Below are 26,975 nucleotides of genomic sequence, written 5' to 3'. Positions count from 1 at the left end.
AAATTAGAAAGGAAAGAAAACTTTTTGCTCTGAAATATCGAGCAATATATAACAACTGCCTTTATGTTATTTAGAAAAGACAGAACATACATTAATAAATATACCATAATGCTGGTAATGATTAAAATGTGCTGCTGTGTGGTAGCTCTCTTATTAAAAAAACATTAGGGCCATGGTTAAGAACAATATCCAAGAGGAAGATTTCTTTTCTCTCATTTTATTTTACATTTCAAGAATAAAGTTCAAATCTCAAGAAGAAGGTTGAAATATTGAGAATAAAGTGGAACTAAATCAAATAATTTTTATTTTATTTTGTATTTGAGAATAAAATCAAAATGTCTAGAATAAATTGGAAATTTCAAGATTGGCGTCAAACTTAAATAAACTTATATATCAAACTAACTTATATTATTAGCACATATGACTGCTTATACAAAATGTCTTGTGTAGATGAATTGTTTATTATTTTTTATTTATTCTTGTATTTTTGACTTTATTCTCGAAATGGAAAAAGGAAAAACATCCTATTCCTCTTATGTTTTCCTCATGTCTGACCCTAATACGCTTCCGTACTTTTTAAATACCTTAAACTTTCCCCTTAAACCCAGCAACATTTGCCTCACTCGATTTATCGGTGATCTCCTCACCAGGCCTGACGCGGCCAGTAGCTCGCCCCGCGATTGGCTTGGTCTTATCCAAGATGGCTGCCCACTGCTGAGGGAGAACGCGGTTATTTCATGTCAACATGTCAGTCCTCAGAGTCTGTGCCTTAGCTCAAAGTCTCAGTCGCCGCAGTTTGTTGGAGACGTGCACACTTCGCGGGTATTCTGCGGACTGTTGTCGGCTGTGTGCGTCATTGAGAAGCGGCGCAGTCAGACGAATCTCAGGTGAGCGGAAGGATCCTCTGAGGAGTGTCTGAGTTAGTCCCACGATGCCCACGACTCGTGTGTTACATGTCAAAGTGTCTTCGTGATAATTTAACCTCTGAATGGTTCGAGTCATGTTAGAACGAGCGGAACAAGGTCAGAGGAAGGGGAGAGTATCTGTCGATGAGTCGAGCTGGAGGATGCTCGTGCATGACCTCCACAGTCAAAGTGTGACTTATTGATTTATTTATATTCACAAAGTGCGAGTAAACTTCACAGAGCTGTGCTTTAGTTGTATTTGTTCCCTGTAGTAACTTCAGACGATATGTTACATTACTTCACTAGAGCAGCGTCCTCTCGTGGGAGACCCCTGAGCTGAACAAGTTAGCCACACAGCTCCACGTCTGTTATGACCAATATCTCCCAGATCGAACATCTAAAGTCAAACATGTTTTAATATCATCACACCTGGACGAATGTAGCTCTCTTCTCACCTGCTCACATTCCCACTCTGTCCAACCAGGTTCAATTTATCCTCAACTCGTCAGCAGCCACATTTTAAATCCAGGAGGTTTAGAGATCAATTTAATTTATAGATATACAGGATTTTTCACTACTTATTGCGTTATCTTTTGTAATTATCTTTATCATACGTGTACATCAATTTACCGATGTTTTGGCATTGGGTTGAAGCGTTGTGCTGTTGATATCCTGTCATCTTCCAAAATGTATATGTCCTACAAGGGGGACTTCATGGATTTTAGATTTTAATATCTACTCCCTTTGTAAGGAAAGCACTTAAGCTTGTAAAGTGCTTTGAAATACAAGTTATTATTATTATTATTATTATTATTATTATTATTATTTCTTCTCGCTCAGACTGTGTGGTGTCTGAAGCTCAAGTCTACGAAAGTGTTGGCGTCAGATCCCTTGCTCCTCCTCGTCTTTAAGCAGGACACTGAACCCCCACATGCTCCTTCTGTGAATGGTGAATGTAATAAAATGATTCCAATCTAACATTTAATTGTACATTTTTTACAGCAAGCTATAAACAGAATACTCTTAGTATTGTTATTAGTTGTTGCATCATTACATTCAGAGGCACGGTAGTTATACAGTCTGCATTAGGAGTCTAAAGCCAAGCCTAAACTTTTTAATCCTATTGTATTACGTTAGGATATGAAAGTATAAGTATGCAGTGTATTATTCTGAAATATTTTTGGAAGCTCTAGTTGTAAACAGCTGTTTTTCTTTTTTTCTTTCAGAGACACCGCTCCAGCTTCAGAGAAGAAATGTGTCGTTTGTTATCCCAAAGACAGAAGCTGCAAAAAAGCGTGTGTTGGAACAGTCTCAGCTGTTTGACGGTACGCTGCCACATTTTTAACCATTAATATCACGCTATGCTGACTTGTGTGTTATAAATTACATTGTCATCCCAAATGCTGGTATGTTAAGAATTCTTTGACAGATTTTCTTTCTAAATGCTGCCAGACCAAACTGTTATTGTTTGTTATTTCTCCAATATGCTGTATGCTGTTACACTGTTGGGTCTTAAAGAACCTCATATCACAATTATTGTTTGAGACTTGAGCAGTTTACTTGTCTTTGGTGTTCCTCATTTGGTTCCTATATGTTTTAGATGTCTTTTGTGCTACCAGTATGTGAGATATTAAGTATTTTGCACTGCTATCTGTATTTCAGTGCATTGCTCTGAAAAAAGCGGGTCATGTAATTTACTCACATTAAATGTTTTTATTGTTTCTCCATCTCAGTGCTTGAGGCCAGGATCCAGCAACTCCAGACCGACATTGTTCTCGACATCCAACATGCTGAGGTGCAAGTTGTTAAAGCCGGCTCCTCTGGAAGAGGGGTTTCATCTAGTTGGGGTCCCAAAAGCACGTCTAAGGAGAAGATTGTCATTCCTAAATCAGGAGGTAAAGGAACTTCTAAACCTCAGCAAAGCCGCTGGATTGAAAAGTTAGCTCTGGAGAAAAAAGAAAAACTTAAAATACAGCAGGAAGTTAAGCAAACCGATAAGAGGAAACCAACCGCCAAATCAAAAGGGAGCAAAAGCAGCTCCCAGATCCTACCAGGCACATCACATAAAACTATATCTACCACAGCTAAAAAGACCATACCTGCGATTAAGACAAACAGAGGATGCACAAAAGTATCAGATAAAATTCATGCTGCGGTTTATTCAAAAGCCACTTCCACTGCATCCACAGCACATAATGTTTCTAAAGGGAAGTGGAAGGACTCTAAAAATCAGCATCATGGGGAAAAGGAGCAAAATCGGACTGATGATGCTCAGAGCAAGGCTACGGAGCTGGCTGAGGTGGAAAAGTTGGAGAGGAGGCTCAGTCAACAGGCGAACCAGTCGAAGTCCTCTAGTGTTCCAGAGCGCCCACAGGTGGACAGTGAAGAGCGTGCAAGTGGGGACATGCAGATGAGCATCCGCTCCTACCTGGAGGCTTGTGTGTTTGCGGGGGACATTGAGAGAGCAAACCATTTCCTGCTCAGCCAGCACAGAGTAATACGTCGACGGAAACTTCTGAACACGGATATTTACAACATCCTGATGAGGGTGTGGGCTAAGAAGGTGAGTCCAAAAGTGTTTTAAAAAATGTAAACCTTTTTACATTTGATTTGACTTTTTCATGTATTTTAGACAGAATAAGAGAGTTAAATCATTTGTAACTAAAATGTAAGGCTTAATGGGGATAGTTCACAGAAAAAAGAAAATTCCCTCATTATCCCGATATGTTGATATTGGCCTCACTGTCCCAATGTGAAGGGCTGGTAGACCCAAATTTCCGGAGCGAGACAGATCCAAATCAAAAAACAGAATTCATTGAATAAAATAAGGGGCAGGCCCAGTAGGAAACAAGCAGGCTAACTCCAACTGCTCAGGGTAAACAAGGCAGGAAATCGAAAACAGACCGAGACAAAACAGGTAGAGAAAAAACAGAGGAGTTGACAGAACTGAGGAGTTGAGTTAAATATAAACTGAACTAATGACAAGCTAGAGACAGATGGCACAGGACAAACAGTTGAAACTAATCAAGAGGGGTGGGGGGCAAAAATCGAAAATGGAGCGAAACACACAAAGGGAGGAAGTAAATTGAACAGAAACCTGTGAGGGAGATCAGAACTACAAAATAAAACAGGACACGCCGAACTAAAACAGATCACCATGACACCCGCACTGATATCGGCCACCAAACTCCAGAGCGGTCGGGCTCTAGTTATGATACAGTAGTTTGACTATAAACCATATTTGACACTATAGACTATTGATATGCCAGTTTTTATCCCCAAGACCAAAAGAAGCTCCCTACATGAACCATCACCCCCGCTGATGTGTTTCCACTGACATCATTCACATTCCTGTTTGACCAGAAGGGCTTCATTATTAAACTGTTTTGTGTGTTTTTGTGCTCACGTGAAATTTGTGTTGGAGTCCGTGTTGTGCTGGGACCAAAGTCACACCCTTTGGATTTTCCTTGAAAATTTGTACTCAGTCCTTTTCTAAGAAATCCGTTGACAGCCCATTAATAATCAGGGAGGGTCTCACTTTTTAAGTTACAATACAATCATTCACTTCACATTCATATTTTACCTTTAACCGCAGCACTTTTTTTCGTGAGGTCATAAATGTTCATGTGGTTACTATCCAGTCTAAACAGATATTTTGACTTGTCATAGCAGGACCAAAATAACATTAATGGCTCTGTTTGATTAAATATGCCAGTAACTAAACTAGAATCCATGATACTACAACTCTGAAACTGAAGCGGCTAAATGGAATTGATTCTTCATTATTATTTATACCTGTTCTTAAAAGCTGTATGGTCACACCGCTACTAAACGTTAGGCTAGGTTGTTTCTAAACATGGAGTGGAAGTCAAACCCTGAATTCTCTACATTATTTAGATTGTTACTGTGTCAAGCATTTGTTAGTGTAGTGTAAGGAAATTTATGAGAATTGTGTGCCTGGTTTCATGGAAAATTGATGAAGTAAACATTGTATAAACTGAACTGAAGTTTAATGGCCCTTCTGTGTGTGTGCGCGTCTGTGTCTCTGTATTTGTAGTGCTTATTACATCAGATCGGTCGCATATTTATTCTGTTAGAGGAGGCTGGTCTTAAGCCAAACCTGGGATCCTACTGTGCTGCCCTGGAGTGTATGGGCCGCAGTCCCAGCTGCACCCCAAAAGTCGTCACGAGGTACGAGCTCCCATACACCACACACACGCAAGTATCATGAAGAGCTGTGTTTGTGATAACTTGCATTTGACATGTAAAAAACGTTTTGACAGTTTCATTTGATATTTGACTAGAGGGGTATAGAGCATATCAAAGTTTTCAAAAAGGGCAAGGCGGTGATACATAGACTCACCAGCAGGTGTCATATTATTCTCATGGTTGCCTTTATTCTCCAACAACATCTTCAACAGTGTTCATGGTTTTAGTTACTTACTATTAGTTCTGGACTTCATGATATACTTTTCATTAATGACTCTGTCTAAGAAGGTCACTGTTAATGACTTCTCTAATCCTAATACAAAAATGGTACTCAGTGGAGTGTATTCCTCCGCGTAGGCCCAACAGTCTACAGTCAGACTTATGAAACCACATTTAAATTCACTAGATCCAGATTTTTATTTGCATCTGCACCAAGTTGCACACACTGTCCTCAAAACATGCTTTTTTAAATCAAGATCTGTGAATTGTTCTCTGAGAAATAACTGTAAAATATTGAAAAAACCCATTTTTCAAAATTGAATAGGTTCTTCCCTGAACTATGCTGCATCATTCCACCAAGTTTTTGTGGTACTCAGTCTCGTAATTTTGTATAATTCTGCTAACAAACAAACGCAGGTGAAATCTTAATCTCTTTGGCGGAGGAAATAATAATGTGAATCAGTTATGGTAATATTAATTAACTAGGGTGTGTGTTTATACGTGTTCTATTACTCTATCAGTCAAAATAACCTATACAGCAGCATCTCAGTTTTACAACCACAGACATGTCAGACCATAACAGGACCTAAGATGCAGCATGTACTTTATATCAGCTCTACAGTATTATCACTAGTGTGTGGGAGTATATCATATAAAGCCTTACTTTTACATCATTCCTGATACATAAATCGCCAACCATGCATGCACTTTCCTCATTATACCATTACATGTATACATAATGATATACAAGTTGACTTGAAATGTAAAAAGTTTTTGCCTGAATATTTTTTGGTTGAGAATTTTTTGAAAAATAGCCTCATGATTAGAGTTTGTGGCTGTAGTGTAGCATCTTTGGTGAATGTTTTTTTTTTACTGCTTTCATCATATGATCGGGACGAAGGAGCACCATGATCTAAAAAGGCCCAAGTGAGATTTGTGTCACTAATCTTATTTATAAGAATTTTCTTTCTGGATTGTTTCTTGAATTTGGTGTTTTTGCTTATTTGTGGTCTATTATTTCTTTCTCTCCCTAAATTCGACGATTGTTGTAACACGAGACACAATGTTACTGAGAGTGGTTGACTCTAATTAAATTGTTAAAGGGCACCAGAAACATACTAACAACACATTCTCGTGTATTTAATTTAATTTTGCTCAAAAAACATTTTGCAAGGACGTCATTGACCACCACCAGCCCAGTCCTGTGTCTGCAGTAACTAGGTCATCCTGACATATCACTGTTAAGTAATATTAATTGTGTTGTTATGTCATTGACTGTGACACACAGATTTATCACATTACTTTTTAACACACACAACCCTGCTGGACACAGCTCACAGCCTCAGCACAAGACGACATGTGTCTCAGTTAGTTTGCCTGTTTGATGGCAGCCAATACAATCAGCTGGCGTGCTGCCCAGGCAGCTGCAGAGCCCATATTCAATTTCTTTTTTTTTTTCTTCTTAGGGGCCTGACATTAGTCTGGTCTTACTTTAACAGGAAAAATAAAAAAGGGCACAGGGGTTGTTTTCTGTTTTACCACCATGGATGTTGACAAAGAGACACTCCTGAACATTGCCTCTACGGTTTAAGCCACACAATCTGTCTCAGTTGAAGACTTGCTTCACTCGGGGGGGGGTTCCTCTCCAAAAATGGACTTGTGTCTTCTCACGATCCCAGAGTCCCTCATAGATGGGTCCGATTCGATCAAGCAGTCTCTGTTGATGCTGTTCAAATCTATAAATATAAATTGACTAAATTGTACAGTATTTACCAGGTATTTTTAATCAAGTGTTCATCAGTCACTTTCTGGACTTTTGGAAAAAACAATGCATAGATAAAATAAAGAAATTGCATTTGCTTGCACAACTTTGGCATGAATTCACCATTAGTTTTGGTCTTTATGATGTTACAGCCCCATATGGAAAGGGAATGCAGATTCGGCCCTCAAGCTTTGACCTTGATAAGCTTTGCTCTTTGATGAATACAACCTGTGAGTCTGAACACCAGCTAGTTTCTAATCACACCATGAAAAACAGTCCACTTAACATTAATCACGACAAAACCACAGAAGCACACTTATTTTCCTCCTAGACGTCAGTGACATCACACTACAGATGGGACAGTGGTCCAATAGAGGGGCAGGTGGCAGTAGGGTTGGTGGTAGGTATCTGGTTTGTCCATGGATCTCTGTAAGCTGATGCTCATTTGACATTGTTGTTGTGCAGTGGTGCAGTCCTGCTCAGTCTCTGACCGGGCCGCCTGTCTTTTCTCTCACCTTCCTCACTGTGGTCATCATCCCTGTCACTGTGTGTTTGTTGTCTGCCAGTTCTTTTCTTTACTACGTTGTCTTTATGGCCTGACTGGCGTTCTCTCTTGATATCCCTCTGGCCTCTGAAGTCGCCTGGAGCATCCTTGGCCTCAGTGTACCAATCCGCTCCTCTCTCTTCTGTCTCTTTCTCCCTCACACACACACTGACCTACGCACACTCCCTTTAGGTTTTCCCTTTGTAAGAGCTCTGTCCTCTAGACTTCTCAGCTCCCTGGAGTGCAGCAGAGCAGTCACCAGGCCGATTATGCTCTATCTTTCAACTTCTCTGCCCTCTTTGTTCCTCTGGACCTCACTCCTAGCACCCAGACTAATCCTCTCTTTGTTTGATGCTCTCTCATTTGCTCTGACTCAAATTGCACGTCAGCATCACAAGAGACTCCGAGGCATGAGTAAAAATATTGAGAAACGGCCCCTCTGTGCCTTGCTTTAGGAAGATTTCACACAATGCATACATATACACAGTAGGTGTATGCCTTTTGTCCTTTTGCTTTTGTTGTGCTCATTCATTCATTTACAGAGCTCTGCTCTCTCTTGATTTGATTACGTGTAAATTGCTAAGCCAGGGCTCCTGCAGATGGAAATTAGCATCATAAGGTGTGCAGGGTGAAGCTCTCTCCTCCTCTCTGCTAAATGATAAATGGGATTTACTCGCTTCTGTCTCTTGGTTTAGCCAATAACAATTCTGTAGTGAACCTCTAGGGAGCGGCTCTCTTACGCCGGGTTTACACCGGACGCGGAAGCGCCGGGCCGCGCCATTCTCAAGCGCACAGCCGCCTGGCTGTTCACACCGGACGCGCATTTCTCCGCGCCGGTCAGCCCGCGATTCTGCTTTCTCCGCTTGTTGTATGTAACCCGTTCAATGTCGGGGTTCGGGGGTAAATGATGATGGTCTTCATAGCCCCCCCCCACCCCTCTCTTTCTCTCTCTGTCTGTCTGCTTGTGTGCTTGTAGTGGATGGGCAGAGGGGGAAATTGAAACTCTAGGACAACAGAAGGGAAATCCAAAGTATGGGATGCATATTTGATAATTTATATCATATAAAATATGTCATTTATATCGTTTAAAATCATTTTTCAGTGTGTTTCCTGGTGCGATACGCCAGCAGAAAAAATAGACTTGACGCCGAAACCATCGGTGCAGGGCGCGAGGCACCATCGGCGCATCGCAGCCGATGTGAACAGCACAATTGTGTAACAGGGGGGCGGAAAGGAGGCGCCTGGCTTTTCTTGGCGCTGCGTGTCCGTTGTAAACCCGGCGTTAGTCAGTGTGTGGCAGGGGCTTTAGACAACTCTCTCTCTCTGTGTGTGTGTGTGTGTGTGTGTGTGTGTGTGTGTGTGTGTGTGTGTGTGTGTGTGTGTGTGTGTGTGTGTGTGTGTGTGTGTGTGTGTGTGTGTGTGTGTGTGTGTGTGTGTGTGTGTGTGTGTGAGAGAAGTTTACATTGCTCACTGTGGTCATTCATAAAGTTCTACAAATAGCCCGTGGGTTGACTTTCAATCATCCAATTTAACATTGTTTCATACACACTCATAATCATTATAAATGTTCTTACTTTCTGCTGTCAGACATTGTATTTGTACAGTTTGTAGTACCTGACCTTTTTGTGTGCTCCCTCTTAATGTGCTCCCTCAAAAAATACTTGATAACAATAAGGCTTGATTACATTATAAACCAACATGCATGATAAGAAACTAATCAAAAAAGACCAGGCTGAAAATAGTAATTAACTTTCCTTCTTTGGTGTCATGTATCAAATTTGAGTAATGTAATAATCACTTTATTACAGCTCCCATTTTTATTTCTGGTTGCACATTGACGTTATCTGCAGTCCAGACATGGACACTGTGCTTTAATGCAGTTTCTTTCCGATCTTTAGTCAAGAGTGTGGTCTTTCATTCTGAGAGCACCATTTCTTCATTTCATGTTCAGGTTTTGTCATTCTTTCCCTCAGGGCCCTGCCCTTGCTCTCAAACAGCCTCCTGCTCACATGCAAATTTGCACTACTCCTGCTCAAAACGGTCATTGGTCACCGTCATACCTGACATTTTATTGGTTGGGGGAATTTTGACAGGATCATTTAACAAAAATCTCAGAAATCTGAGAGCAGACGCTTTTCAAGTGGAAAGAAGCAGCCTGAGCACGAGGAGAAGGACTGAAGCTGAAGCAATGGACATTTAAGTATGCAGCAACATTATATCTGAGTGCAGACAAACACATTTGCACGTGACTGGTGGCTATTTGAGAGAGAGCGGACTGGGTTTTGATGGAAAGCATGAGAAATAAAAAATATATAATGCTCTCAAAATAAAAGACCAGGCTCTTGAATACAGATGAGAGAGAAACACACTTTCATTTGCTCTCTCCAGGAGAGTCTGTTTGAATAAATATTTTACTGATGTCGTCAGTGGCCATTAGCCTCTGGATCAGACTCATACTTAGATTCCAGATAAGCCTGTCGATGCAAATACTTGCATTGATATTCTGCAACTGTTGATCAGGGTAGGCGAGACATACCATTATCTGATTTTAAGATGAATTAATCAGGCACCCAGAACGTTTTTATCATTATCTTAGTCCTATTCCCACAGATCAGGTCAGAAGGTTGTGATCTTCTGATCTGAAGACTCCAAAGTCTGTTCCATCATAATAATTACAATCTCCCACTGAAATAAAAATCTAGCTCTTGTGTCATCTGATGGGCCCTCATTCAGAATATTTGACTTGAAGAAGTATCTCAAACATAATGTAAAGTATCGTAATAACTTTCTGGAAGAGAGTTGGCTGTGTTGTGTTTTCTAATCTGATGGACTGATAACTCAGTATAAGAATTAGACAATTACATTTCAAAACTTATTAGTTATTCTATTTGTTTAAGCCACAGTTATTAAACACTGTGCACATGTGATGAGAAAGACCAAGATATGGGACGTCTAGTCTGGCTGCTAAAAAGTATTTTTATGCTCTTGCGGGAGACAAGTGGTGAACTTCCTGGTGCCAATTTTAATGGGTTATGGTAAACGATTGTCTAATTAATGAATGGAGCTGCTTTCTCAACCTCTCGCCACAACAAGTTACAGCAGCAACATTGCTCACTCTATTGGCTCCTTATGAAACAAGCCATCTTATCTCTCTGTTGGCTTTATCTGCTTTGCTCTACCCACTGCAGGCATCACGTAGCACAATACAGTAAGTGCTCAAGTGTAAGGACCGGAGATCGTATATATATAGATGGATGACGCATCTCCTCTTGATCCCTTTGTTCAAAAATGAAGCTATAATATTCTGGATATGGGAGCCACCATCTTGCGATTTTGACGTCATTTGGAGCCAGAGTATGCGCAGTAGTTATCGTTGTTTGGAACTGTTGTATTGAGGTCTTCTTGACCAATCGCAAGTCAATCTCACCTGTCAATCATGGCATTTTACCCTGTTTTTATAGCATAAATACCTAATTAAAACAAAACTTACCTGAAAAGACTTAAATTTACATCAGTGTGATAAGAACTTCCTAAAATAAAAAAACTTTTTCTTTCTTTAACATATGTTTAGTTTGGTTCATGTCCCTTCTGCCAACATTGAAGAGGTGGGGGTTTGTGACCTATACTGCAGCCATCCATCAGGGGGCAATAAAGATGATATTGCTTTCCTTTTGGGGAGCTGGGAGATGTTCTTTCCATACAGTCTATGGTCAAGAGTGACACAATCCATGCCACAGTAATAGTAAACTGATGTATGTCCCTGTATATCCAGGTGCCTGAATCAGATGCAGCAGGACGGTCTGTCTGTGGATGATGTGTTCAGCCAGTGTGTGTTTCGACAAGATGAGAAAGACATGGTGCTGAAGGCCATGCGCATGATCGAGCCCGACTACCAACCCTGCCTCAAGCTGACGACAAACGAGGGCTATACATCATTGGTTCAGGACTTTTACACACAGGTACCAAAGGACAGCTTTGTCACAAAGTTATTCTTAAACTTATTTAATCACTTATTTTAAATCTTTCACAGTTTTTTTATGATGCTACCACCAAGGTAGTAGTTTCACAAAGTGATCTTAAAAGTTGTCTTAAAAAGTGTTGGATTTAGGGGGATCTGTTTAAAAAAAAAAATAATAATTAATAATTATGTTTTCATTCATCTATAATCACCTGAAACTTTGGATTGTTTGTGTTTTTGTTATGTTCGAATCACCCTTTATATCCACATAGGGAGCAGGCCCTCTTTAACTAATCCCACATGCTTGGAATGGGAGGAGTAACTAAATCGCACTTCTCCTGTAATTGTATCTGTGTATACCAGTGGATCTAACAGTAATCCTTGTGGAACACCAAAGTTATTTTTATAGAATGCAAAGGAATAAAACTGATTCCATTACAGTAAACAGTATTTTATAATATCACCTATACTTCTGCTTTATCATTAGGATACTTACTGACAGACTTGTCTCAGATAATAAGATAATAATAATAATAACAAACATCTGTTCCAATAATGTCCTTATAGAGAAGTGAAGTGTTATGGTTCCGTCTTTAAGTTTTAAAAGGTCTTGAACAGATATTAGTGGACTTAATAATGAACATTACTTTCTTATGTTTATACAGCAGAAACTTCATATTAGTGTAATCATCCATACACACTTTTCCTTAAAAAGGGTTTGATGTATCACAAGCTATTATCCCTTTCAAAAATAATATACTTTCAGTCTAACAGAAATCTTAATGGAAATTAGGTGAAGGACTAAATTTAAAGAGAGGGTATGACTAAGTAAAAAAAAATAAAAACGAGCAATGCATGACTATAAATACAGGTAAGAGTTATTTTATGACCAAGTGTTTGGTATGTTTTGCCAGCTGAAGCAGCAGAAAGCTGGGAAAGCTGTCAGACGGCTCCAGCGTGACTACGAAACATTTGATTGTCACCCCATCACAGCCAGACAGGCACTGGCCTATTTATAGTGGGCTAACTCTGCTTTCTAATGGCTCCTCTGCTTTCCTTGCCTCTCCTCCTCCTCCTCTCACCTCTCCTCACATTTTCCCGTCTCTCTTCTGCTGCTGATTCTCACATGATTCATTCACAGCTTTTAGTACAATTGTTGTATTTTTATCTTTGCACCATCTTCACTTAGATCTTCATCTAAGTGACAAATTTTGGGTTCTTTATTTGAGTGTTGGCCTGTGTGTGATGGTAGCATCAGCAGGTCGTGTATTTTTATCCTGTATGTGAAAGTATGCTACTTACAGACCTTTGAAACAGGTCAGATGATACTGCTCCATCTGATTGTATTTGCAGGACAAGATGATTTAATGATTGAAGTTTGATCTACTTTCATCTTTTCGTCAGAGACAGTCTGATCTCTCATTTGATAACTTTTTCATCTGGTATCTCAGTAATGCCTTCAGGAAATGTCTTCAATTTTGGTGCAAATTCCTTGGATGAACTGAGTGGATTTTGGTGGTTATGGTCATCATGTCACAAAACACGTTTCTGGCCTTTTGACTGTGATATCTCAAGATCGCCTTCAGGGAGTCACTTAAAATTTTGCTCAATTTAAAGATGAATTGATTACATTTTGGTGCAACGGTCAAGATCAGGGTGACTGCACACAACACATTTTTGGCCTTTTGAATGCAAAATCTCTGGTCAACAGAGAGCACGGCACCGGGGCATGAACCCAGGGACCCCAGGCAGTGGAGCTGCTCAAACCTTGCAACAATCTTCTCCGTGAAAAGACTGTAGGCATGGCAGAGTATGGTCAAGAACAAAAACATTTCAAAGGAAAAGAAATTTGAAGCTTTACCTAAACAATATTGCAACTCAGTTCTTTCTGTGGAGTTTTTCACTTCACCAGAAGCTGCTTGTTTGTACTTTTAAAAATGATCATGCCAGCACATTTTTCAGCAGCTATCTATTGATTTCATCCCTGTCTAGTGATAATGCGGTTTCTTTGTCCATTTATTGTTCGTAAGTTGTAATATTGTACAAGGGCTCTCTAGTGAGCAATTTATGTGCCACTGTACCTTCAGCTTTGCTCTGGCTGCTGAACCTGCTCTGTCTCTCTGAGTCCTAATTTACCATATACTGTATCTCTGCTGTCTATCAGCTAATAAATGATAGCACTGCATCTTCTCATGTGTACAACCTTTGTACAAAGTTTGGATAACATCCAGTAGTTGGTGCCGTGGCAAGGTTACTTCAAAGAAGAACAGAAATTTAAAGCACATTTTATTTTTTTGCAGTGCCAGTCAGTATGGTTGCTTTGTAGGTATTTTGGCTAGTGCTAACCCCTTTGCACTTAATAAGGTTCCGTTAGCAGTGTGCTTTGCTTGTTAGAACTTAATTAACTTACCTACACATATACATGTTTACATAGACGTGTTACCACAATGTTTTCTGGATTAATTTGAACCTATATGAAGTATCTCTGGGTTTTGATTGGGTTTGATTATAAAATTCAATGATTCACCCACAATATCTTTATCTTTTTACTATTAAATTTCATTATTTTTGTTGTTTTCTACCTATCTTTGATTTCTCAGCTTAACACTTTGTTGACTAGTCTAAAAAGGCTCCCTTTAATACTTCCCATCAATTTGTTAATTAATAATTAGTGATTACATATAGGGTCTGCCAGTCCTCTTGTATTAGGGTAATATCAGGACAAGGTAAGAAGCCTTAATTTGTGTCTGTCTCTCCTGTTTTTGTTTGTGTTTTAGAGAATAGACCACCACTACCCCAAACTGGACTTCACTCAGGAGGAGCTCCACAAGGGTTTCAAATGTCAGCTCGATGTGGAGCAGGCCTGCACTGCCACCATCCCCTCAGTGGAGGCTGACAAGCCTGTCACTGAAAACATGGCCAAAATGGTAATCAGACTTCGTCCACAAGTAATCAACTCAAAACAAGGTGTTACGATACGGAGAAAATGTAGCTGGCAGTCAACAGAACACATATACTGTACCTCTTACCATAAAGCTGCTGAAAATAGCCTATCCCCCAGAGAATCCATATTTAAATTGGCAGGATCCAGATTTGTATTTGTATCTGTGCCAAATTAAGCACAATCCTAGATATCAATCCCCTATGAATTATTCCCTGGGAAATTGGTTGAAATCTCAAAAACACACCCAAAGTCAAATTTTTTTTGGCATTTAGGCATTAAGTCTTAAAGCTATATTCAGCCTTTTTTTAATAAAATGTACACGTACAACAATATCTTAAATATCAATATATTATTGTTTGGTGGATTCTCACACACTGTTTAGGGTAATAGTATTTCAATTGTGTTCTTTGGAAAAAATACAGCATTTTACACAAATGGTTTCTGTTGCTTTCTGTTCGGAGGAAGACATTGCTCCATCTGTGCCAGAAGAACATCAGTTATCTTCCTGTTTTGTGCTGTAAATTTAGACTGCAAAAAAGCCTGCAGATTGTCTGCAAAGCCCAACGTGCTGGCACACAATGTAAGATACAGGCTGTATCATCCTGGCAGTATTCTGCTTCGTTTGAAGTAATTAAACTAATAAAATACCATTTACAAAGTGATGATTTATTCACATGTACCTAACTTTCCACATCCATGGGTTCACATTTTTTTCTCTCTGGTCTAAACTTTGAAAATATTTGCATTTAGGCCTGACCGGTTAGAAGAAGAAAAAACATATTCCCATGGTGTACTTTTTTTCTAAATCTGGCATTTACAGTCCAGCCTGGCTCGTCTGTCTCTGCAGATGGGCTTCGTAGGAAGCGAGCGGGCTGAGAGTCCCTGGTGGTCAGGAAGCATTTACAGACAGGCAGGGCAGCATAATAATGTATTGTAATGGGGAGTCACCCTCCATCCACAACCTAGACTGCCTCTCTGCTTCTGTCAGACTGGAACTCTTAGAGTAAAACCCCTCAGCTGAAGAGTGAACTCAAACACAGTCATGCACAGAACGTACATATGTCACAATCCACATATGTACATCCACAGGTGGTGGCCCTAGCTGCTGCTTCACAATTTATAATGACTTTCCATTTGGATCATGCAGTATGGGATTTCTGCAGGACTGGAAATTTCATGTGACACATTCTGAAACGTTCGTGCCATCACTCACAGTCATAAGATGGATGTCCCACACGTATGTTGTGTTTTCAGAGGGCGCTGCTGGCCGAGCAGCGGGCTCAATGGCAGAAGAGCCTCCTCCAGGCCCTGAGGGAGACCAAGATGATCCTGGCCAGCACAAACACCAAGGACTACAGGCTCAACCTTTATCCCTACCTCTGTCTGCTGGAGGATCGAGAGTATGTTGACATCATGATACAGGTAATGCAACACACCTAACCCAGCCTGCCGCTCAATGAAATGCCAGAAACCAAGGATTTAACCAAGCATCGTCTGTGTTTGAGTCAAAGAGATTTGATTGAGTAACTGACCGTGATGACAACACCTGGAAAAGCATTGCATTTTATCTTTAGCAGCAAAAGGGAGCATACTTTTGATCCAATGCCTCTGCTTCCCGCATAAAAATTCTCAGGGCATGATGTGATTTCTGAAGTGACCATTCAGACTTTAATTAAAGAATTGCTTGTTCATCAAACTAAATCTTACAAAAGTGGTGAACACCCTTTTGCTGATGTTTTCACCTTTTGAACTATGTCCTGTTCTTGTCCAGAGTGTTGCCAACCTGCCTCCCAGTGGAGATTCGCTGAAGATTTTAGCCGGAGATCTGGGCAACAGGGTCTATACCAAGTATTCTGTGCGACAGAAACAGCAGAATCAGATGGTGGAGAAGCTGGGCAAAATCTACTGCAGTTACACGGAGTTGCTGGCCAAAGATACCAAGGTAGAGAAATTCTATGTTTCTTAAAGATGCTCCAGATGTATTTTTCTTTTTATTGTTGCTTTTACGTTGTATACTTCCTCACAGTGCTTCATAAGCATTACATTGATGCTTCTCTTCAATCTGCGAAAAAGGCTAATGTCATCAAGATTATAATTAGCAGGAGCTCATTATACTCCAGCAGCTAGACCTCAGTTAATGTGTTTTCTTCATGGAAGTTATTTCACATTCCACCTCTGTAGTTAAATTTATGCCTGTTATATATTTTTTTTGTCCATTGTTGTTATGACAACAAACTGAGTTCATTAACATTTTTATTCATCCACTTTGAAAGTTAAACACTGTAAATGTCTGACTAAACTGCCTCTCACGTCTGCTCGGTCTTATTTATTGTGGCTTAAAGCTGTTGTACTGCAAGTAACTGACACTGTGTTGTTCACTTCTATAGTTCATTACACATCCAGCTTTTACTTTGAACTGGTTCATGAGAGTAAGATTGTATTTAGTATGCTTTCTCCTGAACCAAATCATGTTTATTATACTAGCTACCTGCCTACCTTCCTTTCTTCATTCCTGTGGGTTCTTTCACTACGGTATCTAGTCAGTTATTGTAAAAATTCCAAGCACCTGTTTTGACTTAATTTAGGTTTTGATATTTTTGAAGCAAAACCATGTTTTAAAAAGTCATTATTTTCATAATTTCATCTGTTCTGCTTTTCTCTGTGTTTTATTTTTGTGAGCAGAATATATTATTAGAAAGTTGACAAAATAATACTTTGACTAAACAATTGAGAAGGTAATCACATTGTTTAATAATGAAAGCAATGATTAGTTTTAATCTGGGCTTTTACAATATCCATTAAATATTGAAATGCCACTTTCAACCTACTGTAGTTAAAGACTTCATGGCTTATTGCAGTAAGACTTTCAGTGTCTGTGCTTTTTGCAAGACATTAGCATTATCATACTCCATGGTGTTTTTCATATGAGGAAAAATGTCTAAATCACAAAAAGACAAGAACCCACTTCTGATTGTCTCCCTCTAGGAGTATGACGTCCTTCCCAGGGAGCAGTGGTGTAACCTGGAGATGGAGCTGACTTCAGGACCCATGTTGCAGGGGGGCGAGACAAGCTGGCCGTACATAGTGACTCTGGAGCTGGGCACATGCTTGGTGGATATGATGGTGAAGAACCTTAAAATTAATAGTGACATCCTGAACCCAGCCCAAGAAAGGAAGCACATCCCCGTCCTCTACCACATGTACACCTTCCGCAGCATCCGACAGGTACATTCACTGAACTAGCTTCTCTGATATCTAGCGGCAGTCTGTTCTGCAACTTTGGAGAGAAAAGATCTTTTCATCTGAGATTTATTTGGACAAAATAGTTAAGGATTAGTCATCAGCATCTCCTGCAAACTACGACCAAGGATCTTAGTATTTGAAAGGATTAAGTTTTTAAAAAATGAACAAAGCAGTTCATGACAAGGACCCTCCATCGGTCAAATTATAATTCTTGTGACATTTGAAAATTATACACAGTTAATTAAAAGATTGACCATGTAAGGTATAAGTACAGTTGACATGTAATGAGGAAAGAAGCATAGCAGAGTAGAAATGAGGAAAATACCTGAAGACACTTGACCTTCCCTTGGACTGGAAGAGTGTCTGCCCCTCTAAAGCCTTGTCTATTTGAACAGCCTCCTATCCAATGTGAAGCTCCAAAGAGTGTGAATTATAAAACCATTTCATCCCTGCGTGACTTGGCAGGGGGAACAGTTGAGTAAGATGAATAGGCTCCAGCCTAATCCCTTTTTTAGTGTCGCCTTAATTGGCTCACTGATTTATTGCCATGGGACCCTGCAGGAAGGTGAGGCAACCGTGTCAGTGAACAGAAGCAGAAAGAGAGCAAGAAGAAACTGGGTTTTTTTGTGGAGTTTTTTGCACTGACAAAGGGAAATTCAGGAGCAGAATTATGTTCTTATGTATTTTTTCAATCCTCTGTCATTTCCCCTAGACTTTTTTTTCCCTCTCCTCAGAGTTTTGCTCATCAGGGGAGCATCCTAATGATTTTACAGCACAGCATGACAGTCTGACTCATGCAAGCAATTCTGAGGTGTTTTCATTTTTTAGTTTTTCTCATAATGGTCTTTATGTCCAGTTGTGCAGACTCCATGTTTGTTGCATTAGAGCAAAGACCCAGTATCCTCTTATTATATCAAATTAAAAATGGTATCAGAAGGTCAGCATGTGGTTTTTCACCTGCTACTAAATAGGATTTGTAATAATTAAAGGTTCAGTGTAATCTGGTGGTGAAGTTGCATGTTGCAGCTGAAAAAACCCTCCCCCTCACCCTCCCCTTCCAAACATGAAAGAGAATCTGTGGTAGCATTCAGTTGTCATAAAAACTCAAAAAGTGTTTAGTTTGTCCAGTCTGGGCTACTGTAAAAAAACGGCGGCCTCCATAGAGGGGACCCCCTTCCTGTAAATATAAAAGTATTTAAATGTAAGGGGCCTATTCTAGGGTAAAGAAAACTACAATTTATATGAAACACACTAGTCAAAACATCACTAGGATTATTTTGTATAAAATTTCCACCAATAGATCCCTTTTATTTAAATCGTACACACTGAACCTTTAAACATTGAATTGAAAAGCATTGTCGTCTCTGTTTATGAGCGATTTATTTCGTGTGGCTGTTCATTTGAGGTTTCTTATTTGATTTTCCCACCAGATCGGTTTCATCAAGCTCCACCCCATCCTGTCTCAGATGCAACAGGAAGCCATGGAGACCGAGCTGACCTTTGACTCATGCGTGATGCCGATGCTGTGCCCTCCTGTGCCCTGGACTTCTGTGAAGTTTGGAGCCTACCTGCTGACACCGGCTAAGCTGATGCGCACAGTGGACGGGGCCGTCCAACACGAGGTGTTGCTGGAGAAATGCCAGAACCTCCACGCAGTCCTGGACTCTCTCAACCAGCTGGGCAGCTGTGCCTGGAGGATCAACAAACCTCTGTTGGATATAATTATCTCCATCTTCAATGACCGGGGAAATGATAAGCTAGACATCCCTCCTCCACTATCGGAGGCCCCCAAATTACCCCACTTCAATCCTCAAGATCCCAATCACACAGCTTCTGAGAAGGCCCATATGAGAAGAGAGGTGGTCATGGCCAAAAAGAAATACAGTGAAATGCACAGCCTGCGTATGGATGCCCTCTATAAACTCTCCATCGCCAACCACATGCGGGATGAGACTTTCTGGTTCCCTCACAACATGGACTTCAGGGGTCGTACCTACCCCTGTCCTCCATACTTTAATCACCTAGGGAGTGATGTGACTCGGGCCATCCTTTTGTTTGCGGAGGGGAAGCCCCTCGGTCCCAAGGGCCTTGACTGGCTAAAGATCCACTTTGTCAATCTGACAGGGTTAAAGAAGAGGAGCTCACTACAGGGACGGCTGGAGTACGCCAACACAATCATGGAGGACATACTGGACTCTGCCGACAACCCTCTCAATGTCAGTTAAGCACAGTGAAGCACACACACACACACACTTCTTAAAGATATACAAAGACTTATCAATTTCTGAAATATTGAGATTATATTATAACCAAAATAAGGATATAAATTTCTGTCAAAGCTTGTAGTAAAAATCCTTCTCCATCTGTGTACATGTGTTCAGGATAACAGGCCAGGTGCTTGTGTTTGTCTCTCTCAGGGTAAGAAGTGGTGGATGAATGCGGATGAGCCTTGGCAGGCTCTGGCATGCTGCATGGAAATAGCCATGGCTGTGAGATCTCCCGATCCAACACAGTTCATCTCCAACTTTCCTGTTCATCAGGTAAAATGATTATTTATCTGTTTACAAAGATCCATAGGGATTTGAACGTCCCATCTCCTCCTACTAATGTGTCCTTTAATAAGACGTTTGATTGAAAACCAAAAATGTAAAGCTACACTAACTGTTCTTTGTTGAACAGACGAAATAATGTGAAATGATTCGAAAAGATTATTCTTTAAGATTTTTTATATCTTGCATTACCTGAGGCCAGTTATAGTGCTCTCTGCCATTTAGTCATGAGTAATAGTGCTGTCTCAGAGGACTCATCAAGATCAACAAGCCAAGACTCCCCGAGCCACGTGCAGCCATTTCATGTCTTCTGTCACAAACCTGCAGCTGAGATCTTACAGACCAGACCACAGCTTGAGCCGTCATGTGCTGAGGTCTGGCATTTGGGTGCCTGCCTTTAATGTAGAAACCGAAGAAACAAACAAATCCTCTACAATAGACTCTATGTTGTGCAGCCTTATGGAGTTCAGTAATTTGCACACTTCTAATCTTTAGCATTTATAATTTTTTTTTAAGTAATTGAACACAATCTGCAACACAGGGCCATGTTAAATATCTGTGTCATAGTTTTGCTTTTATTTGGCACTTGTCTCTCCTTTATGTTGCTTTTATTAATTCACATTTCATAGAGGGATTTATACTATAGTGATTTATACTAACGATTTATTGAAAATTATCACAGCAAATTATATTATAACACAGCAATCAAAAAGCAAGTAATGCAAGTGGAAATAATTGTCTGAGATTCCAACATATTCAAAAAAAAAAGATCAAATAAAAAGCATCACAACAAGACATACTGTGCATCACAGCGTGAAAGTGCTGAACAGTTCAGACAGAAGTGAGTGTATTCACTTTGGCTCAAAGAATTTACATATCTTCCTTCAACCTGCTCAGGGACTGGAGATGAAAATCTAATATACTTGCCTCAAATTAATGTGTTAATCAATGTGTGTTGCCCCTTATAGATGAATAAATCAAGGAAAGGAAATAATTTGCCTAAATTAGTCAGTTTGTGTGAGGCTTTTCAATGCAGTTGCAGCGCTTAATTGGACAATGCAGATTCACACATCTGTATTCTGAACATCAGGTCCGTATCTGCACAATAGAAAGAATTAAAGATAGATGGATAGATGCAAGTCAGGTATTGTTTTGAATGTGTTAATAGTATGACAATAAATGCAAAATTCACTTTTGCAATTGTTGCTCTTGGCTATGGGACATGGTGATCTGTTGTTATAAACATCATCGGTTGAGCTGACGGTCACATTCTTAATTTGACCGTTTATCCCCTCTTTCCTATTTGTCTTTCTTCTCTTCTTGTTCGTCTACTTTAACTTTCTTTAAATCACCTGTTCTGTGTTATGTTCACCTTTCCCCCTCCTCCCTGTGCCGACCTCTCCCTCTCTGCACTGACCTCTCTAATTCTTGCTCTCTCTGTTCTCCTTTCCTCCACTTCACTGCTTTAATCTCTCCTCCCCTCTCTCCACCTCTGCTCCAGGACGGCTCCTGTAATGGGCTCCAGCACTACGCCGCTTTAGGCAGGGATGTGATTGGTGCCACCTCAGTCAACCTCTTGCCCTGTGACGTGCCCCAGGATGTGTACAGCGGAGTAGCACAGCAGGTCAGCACCATTGGGCAGTTTTCGTGCTTTGGATCAATTTTGTTCCTCTTCTTTGAAATGCTTGTTGGAAGGTGCACAAAAGAACTGAATCCGGGCTGATTTCAGTTGCAAGGCACGTTGCACTTGCTCAGCGGTTAATATTAAGATGACTCACTCGATCCCATACTGAGTGACAGACAGATGACTGAGAATATATTTCAAGTTTCCCACTTGAGGTGTCACTTTTAAAAGTGCTCTGTTTCTCAGTCATTGCATAAGAGCGCAGCGAGAGGAGACAGCTTACCGCATCCGAGGGCTCAAAGGGCAAGTGTGCATACAATGATATCAGAAGGGCCCAGCAAGCTGTGAACACGCTTCTTTTATAGAGAAACAATTTTAAGTTAACTCCGGTGTTCTGACATCTCAGTACAGGAGGAATCAGAGAGCTGAGAGGCAGAAATTTTGCTTGGAGTTATCAGTGAGTGCAGTTTGCTACAGGACAATATTTTACTTATCAATCTTCTAAATCTACTTACCTCTGTCAGTAGGTCTGTCTGTCTGCCTGTGGAATGCAAATCTTGAAAACTATTCGCACTTGGCATGTGCATTGTTAAGGGCCCAAGGAAGTGTAGTGTCAAATTTGGTGTAATTTGGACATGTGAAATGTTCAATATTAATAATAAACTTTGAATAAACAGATGACCAGTGCTACAGGCAGTTTACCTTCAGTCTGTTGACCGAGTTGAATTAGTTCTCTTCTACATCCTCAGATAAACCACAAGAGTGGTCTGGGTCAAACCGTGGGTCAACATCACCACATGATTTTGATGAATAATTATTTTAATGTCACCATTTCAGACTGACACAGACATTCCCGGGTGCTGATCTCTGTTGTGGCAACAACATTCATAGAATCACTTCCTCTTATGCAATTTGTCTAAAAGCACGACATTCGTTCTGTTGCTGCAATGCTTTATGCTTCATTTATATAATAAAGTTGTGGACTTGGGTCTGAAGATTGTGTGGAATGCATTACTGACCTGTGAAATGTCTCACTAATGACAAGGAATAATTTAGACATAGGCCTGAGAGAATTAGTACAGGACAAGCAATCAGGCCATTCCAAAGAGGCAGTTTTAGAATGTGCATTGCTCTAGTATTTATAATTCTGTCAAATCATCTCACTTTTGGGCCACGCTGTCACAGATTTTAATGATTTTTTTCATGCTGATTTGGTGACACTAGAAACCTATGGAACTGTAATGTCATATTTCTCAGGAGATATGGCTAGTTCCCACTTCGTCTCCCTAAATTAGGATACAAGAACATTTCAGTTCCATGGGTTTCTCGTGGGATCAAATGCATGAGCATGCCATATTTTCATTAAAGATCTGTGACGATGCATCCCAATGACCGATGACCCATTCATTTTTAGATGATACTGTTAATTATCAGGCTTGTGAAATGGCAAACGTCTGTTTACTTGCAACGTTAAGCTGTACAATAAACAACACTGGCAATTCATATTACTGAAGAAATCAGGGATTCAAGTTCGCCACTGCAACAACAGGTTTCCTGATTCCAGAGAGGGAGAAGGGTCTACCTGCAGGGCTCCTCTTTGCATGAATTTGCTGCCCTGACAGTGTGAGCCTGCACCGGAAGCAACCCCACAGAGGCCGTCATGCAGAGAAGCCCAGTGTGAGATCAGTGTAGATCTGAAGAGAAGCAAAAACCAAGGGAGGGGGTGGTGTGAGCGTGCCCGGAACCATTAGATGTAGAACATAAGCTGTTTGAACAGTTTACAGACAGTTAATTACCCAAAAGCAAATATTTATGAACGATAAGGGTGTGTAGCTTAACATCATTCAGTTTTAGCTGCCTCGGCCTTATTAAAATAAAAACCTATAGGAAGTTATTTGCCTTCCCCCCACCCAAAATAAAATGTCTGTACTGTGGAGTGTCAAAAATCCGTAAAGTTTTTACTGGCCCTTCAGTTTCTTGTGTGCTTCTCTCCCTGTGTGCCTTTAACCACATGAAGGTGCTGCTTGTTTGTCACAGGACTGAGCTAATTGGCAATCACAACTAAATAAATGCTGTTTGACATTCTAGACTAATGCAAAAGTTGTGCACAGCAGCATGTACTCTATCCCACACTGATCTAATTAATCTGTCAACCGAGAGACAGAATATAACAAATTGCTGCTTTGATAATTAATTAATTAATTAATTAATGTATTAATTCCATACAAATTAGATATTTGCTGGCATCTTTTGGGGTTTTCAGAGATACTATTAATAAACAATTATTTAGCTAATCAAGAAAATAGTAGGCTGTTTAATCAACAATAAAAATGTTGTGTTTCAGGTGGAGGAGTTCCGAGCTGAGGATGCAGAGAGTGGCGTGAAGATCGCCAAGGTCCTGGAGGGCTTCATCAGCAGGAAGGTGGTCAAACAGACGGTGATGACTGTGGTGTACGGGGTGACACGTTACGGGGGACGCCTCCAGATAGAGAAGAGACTGAAGGAGATTGATGAGTTCCCCAAGGTACAGTGGTGGCGGTGGAGGAGGACGGTGATGTCTGTGGCCGAGGGGCTTCCCTCACACAATGTACTGTTTTATTTTTAGCACGGCATCAGTGCGGTTTGATAGACTAGCCTCTTAGCACAGGGCTCATGTTTCACCGTCCTCTCAGGCTATGCATCCATACACACACACTGAGCCCAGATGGACTTGTATTGAGCACAAGGTCTCCTCTACTGAAGTCTATCTTCCTTTCATATTATTGCCCAATTGTCCTCCTCGTCAGCTTTGAGACATTTTGAAGGTGTTCCCTAAGGAATTTTAGTAAGTTTGACCTTAATTTTGCATATTCATACATTTACATATTATCTTAGTGCAGTGAGATAAAGTATTTCATGGTTGAATAAGGGAGGCCTCGCGTGTAATACAGCCATATTACATTATGAGCAAATACTATTTGATATCCTCTGCTCAGCCTCTCCGTATCTATTTTTAGTTCAAAACCATCACACTTTATGGTTAGGTTGGACATAAATGGTCCGTTGATGGCCACACCCATTCTGTCAAATGACACCATGGCATTTCATCATCCTACAGCACTGTAGTGCTTATTACCAGTCATACAGATATACAGCTCCTTACAATAATCTCATTGTTTGTGTAGATGCGATCAGCATGGTCCCACTATCAGTGTATCGACCATCTCACAGCCAGACTATTGTGCTAAATGACTTCTGCATAATGTCCATAATTGTTTAAACAGGGAATTAGGGGGAAGTGCAATTGTGACTGATTACCGGGAGATGGATGAGGGGGTGAGGCAGCTCCAACGGAGGGGGAGATCATATCTCTGTAATGATATGAGAGCTGTACCTTTTCCATTGTGTGCTGTAACTCTTATCGTTTACTTTTACATTACACATGAATCCTTAATAATAACAAAGTCAAAAATAATCTTCAAGTTTTATATATTTAATTGTTTCCCCTAAAATAGAAAAACAACGTGTGTTTATAGTATTTGAATATACAAGCTTAATGCTGATTTTTTTTTTTTTTTTTTTCAGGAGCATGTCTGGGATGCGTCCCATTACCTGGTACGACTGGTGTTCACTGGCCTAAAAGAGATGTTTACAGGGACCAGAGAGATCCAGGTGAGTTAACTACAGTGGCACTCAGCAGAGTGTATACCAACACCAAGGCCCAACATTCCCCTTAAATTAATTTAAACCACACCAAATTGCACACACTCATTAATATCAGGCCCCTAAATATGTCGAAAAACATAACCAGAATTCCAAAATGTAAACAAATACCCAGAGCTGCACCAAAATTAAATGGCTTCTTTCCTGTCCCATACCGCATCCTTCCACCTAGTTTTAAGGTAATCTGTCTAAAAACAACTCCTTGTTGGAGGTAATTAAAATCATGTAAAGGCAAATATATACATGTAGTTACCTCATCCGACATACACTGTATTATCAGCAATATCCACTTACACTTGTGTGTTTATATACATGCATAACAGTAATGATATACAGTCACTCTTCTTGTCTCTATATACCCACACATGCATTAAATAGTATTTTTTATTGAGGCATTAAACAAACATACCATCCTCTATCATGAAACATGATGCACACAGAAGCTTTTTTTCCATGACCATGATAATGGACTTAGTCAAAACAATAACAACAGACCTATCGTTTGATGATGCTTTGAATCAGATCCTGCTGCAACTCAGACACAAATCAAAATGTTCAGGGATGAGATAATGTGTTAAAATTGTATGCAGCAAAGGACAATGAATAATTGTGATCCATTACAAGTGATCAATACAAACAGTGGAGTAAAGAACAGCCAGTCGGCTGCTTACACACTCGTCATATGTTGTTTTTCCCACGGTTAATGCGGATATGAACCAATTTCATATTCATATCGGATTTCTCTGGGTTTGAACATTGTTCGAAACATTTTGGATAATGAAGGTCAACAAAATATATAACTTAGGTCTGGTGGTTTTCAGACATTTTAATGAAGGATTTTAAAATATTATATCTTTAAGTAATATGGTTCTAAATGTTTGAAATTGGAGGCAGTGCAAATTTATATGCCTTACGCTAACATTCATGCAGAATGAAGTGTGCCGTGCTGAGCACACATGGATCTGATTATCTGAAGAAGTTTCCCCTGACATCAAACTCACAGCAGAGAACTAACCTCTCACTGACATTAGAACTTTTCTTTCTAATTAAAACCACATTTCCTTTTCCAGAAAAAATCTTTTAAATTATTAAATCATCACACACCCCTCACACACCATTTCTTACTACTGACCTAGTACTGCATATAGGATGTTACTTTATTTTTATGAATGACTACTTCACTATTACCCCAGCAACAACACCCATTCATCACGTAGACTCCATTTCTAGATGCAGGACGTGCACCTGGTATGAGATTGTACATTACCTCCACAGGCAAAGACTGGTGCGATAATAGAACCACCACCCACTGCTGG

The 26,975-nt window shown here is 40.1% G+C and overlaps 1 protein-coding gene across 1 annotated transcript in view; it reads left to right on the top strand.

The window, feature by feature from the left end:
• Positions 1-654: 654 nt before the first annotated feature.
• polrmt (polymerase (RNA) mitochondrial (DNA directed)) overlaps positions 655-26,975 on the top strand; it is a 49,284-nt gene continuing 22,963 nt past the window's right edge. Inside the window, exons 1-14 of the mRNA XM_034583427.1 lie at positions 655-887; positions 2,132-2,230; positions 2,639-3,468; positions 4,963-5,096; positions 11,412-11,598; positions 14,375-14,524; positions 15,796-15,963; positions 16,313-16,483; positions 17,527-17,766; positions 19,215-20,000; positions 20,202-20,324; positions 21,835-21,957; positions 24,302-24,481; positions 25,522-25,608. Of these exons, the coding sequence (XP_034439318.1) occupies positions 746-887; positions 2,132-2,230; positions 2,639-3,468; positions 4,963-5,096; positions 11,412-11,598; positions 14,375-14,524; positions 15,796-15,963; positions 16,313-16,483; positions 17,527-17,766; positions 19,215-20,000; positions 20,202-20,324; positions 21,835-21,957; positions 24,302-24,481; positions 25,522-25,608 (3,420 nt within the window). The 5' untranslated portion in view covers positions 655-745. The remainder of the gene's footprint in view (positions 888-2,131; positions 2,231-2,638; positions 3,469-4,962; positions 5,097-11,411; positions 11,599-14,374; positions 14,525-15,795; positions 15,964-16,312; positions 16,484-17,526; positions 17,767-19,214; positions 20,001-20,201; positions 20,325-21,834; positions 21,958-24,301; positions 24,482-25,521; positions 25,609-26,975) is intronic.

This window comes from Hippoglossus hippoglossus, chromosome 4 (assembly GCF_009819705.1).
Source record: "Hippoglossus hippoglossus isolate fHipHip1 chromosome 4, fHipHip1.pri, whole genome shotgun sequence".
Classification (NCBI taxonomy): Eukaryota; Metazoa; Chordata; class Actinopteri; order Pleuronectiformes; family Pleuronectidae; genus Hippoglossus; species Hippoglossus hippoglossus.
This window is presented reverse-complemented; position numbering and strand designations above follow the sequence as displayed.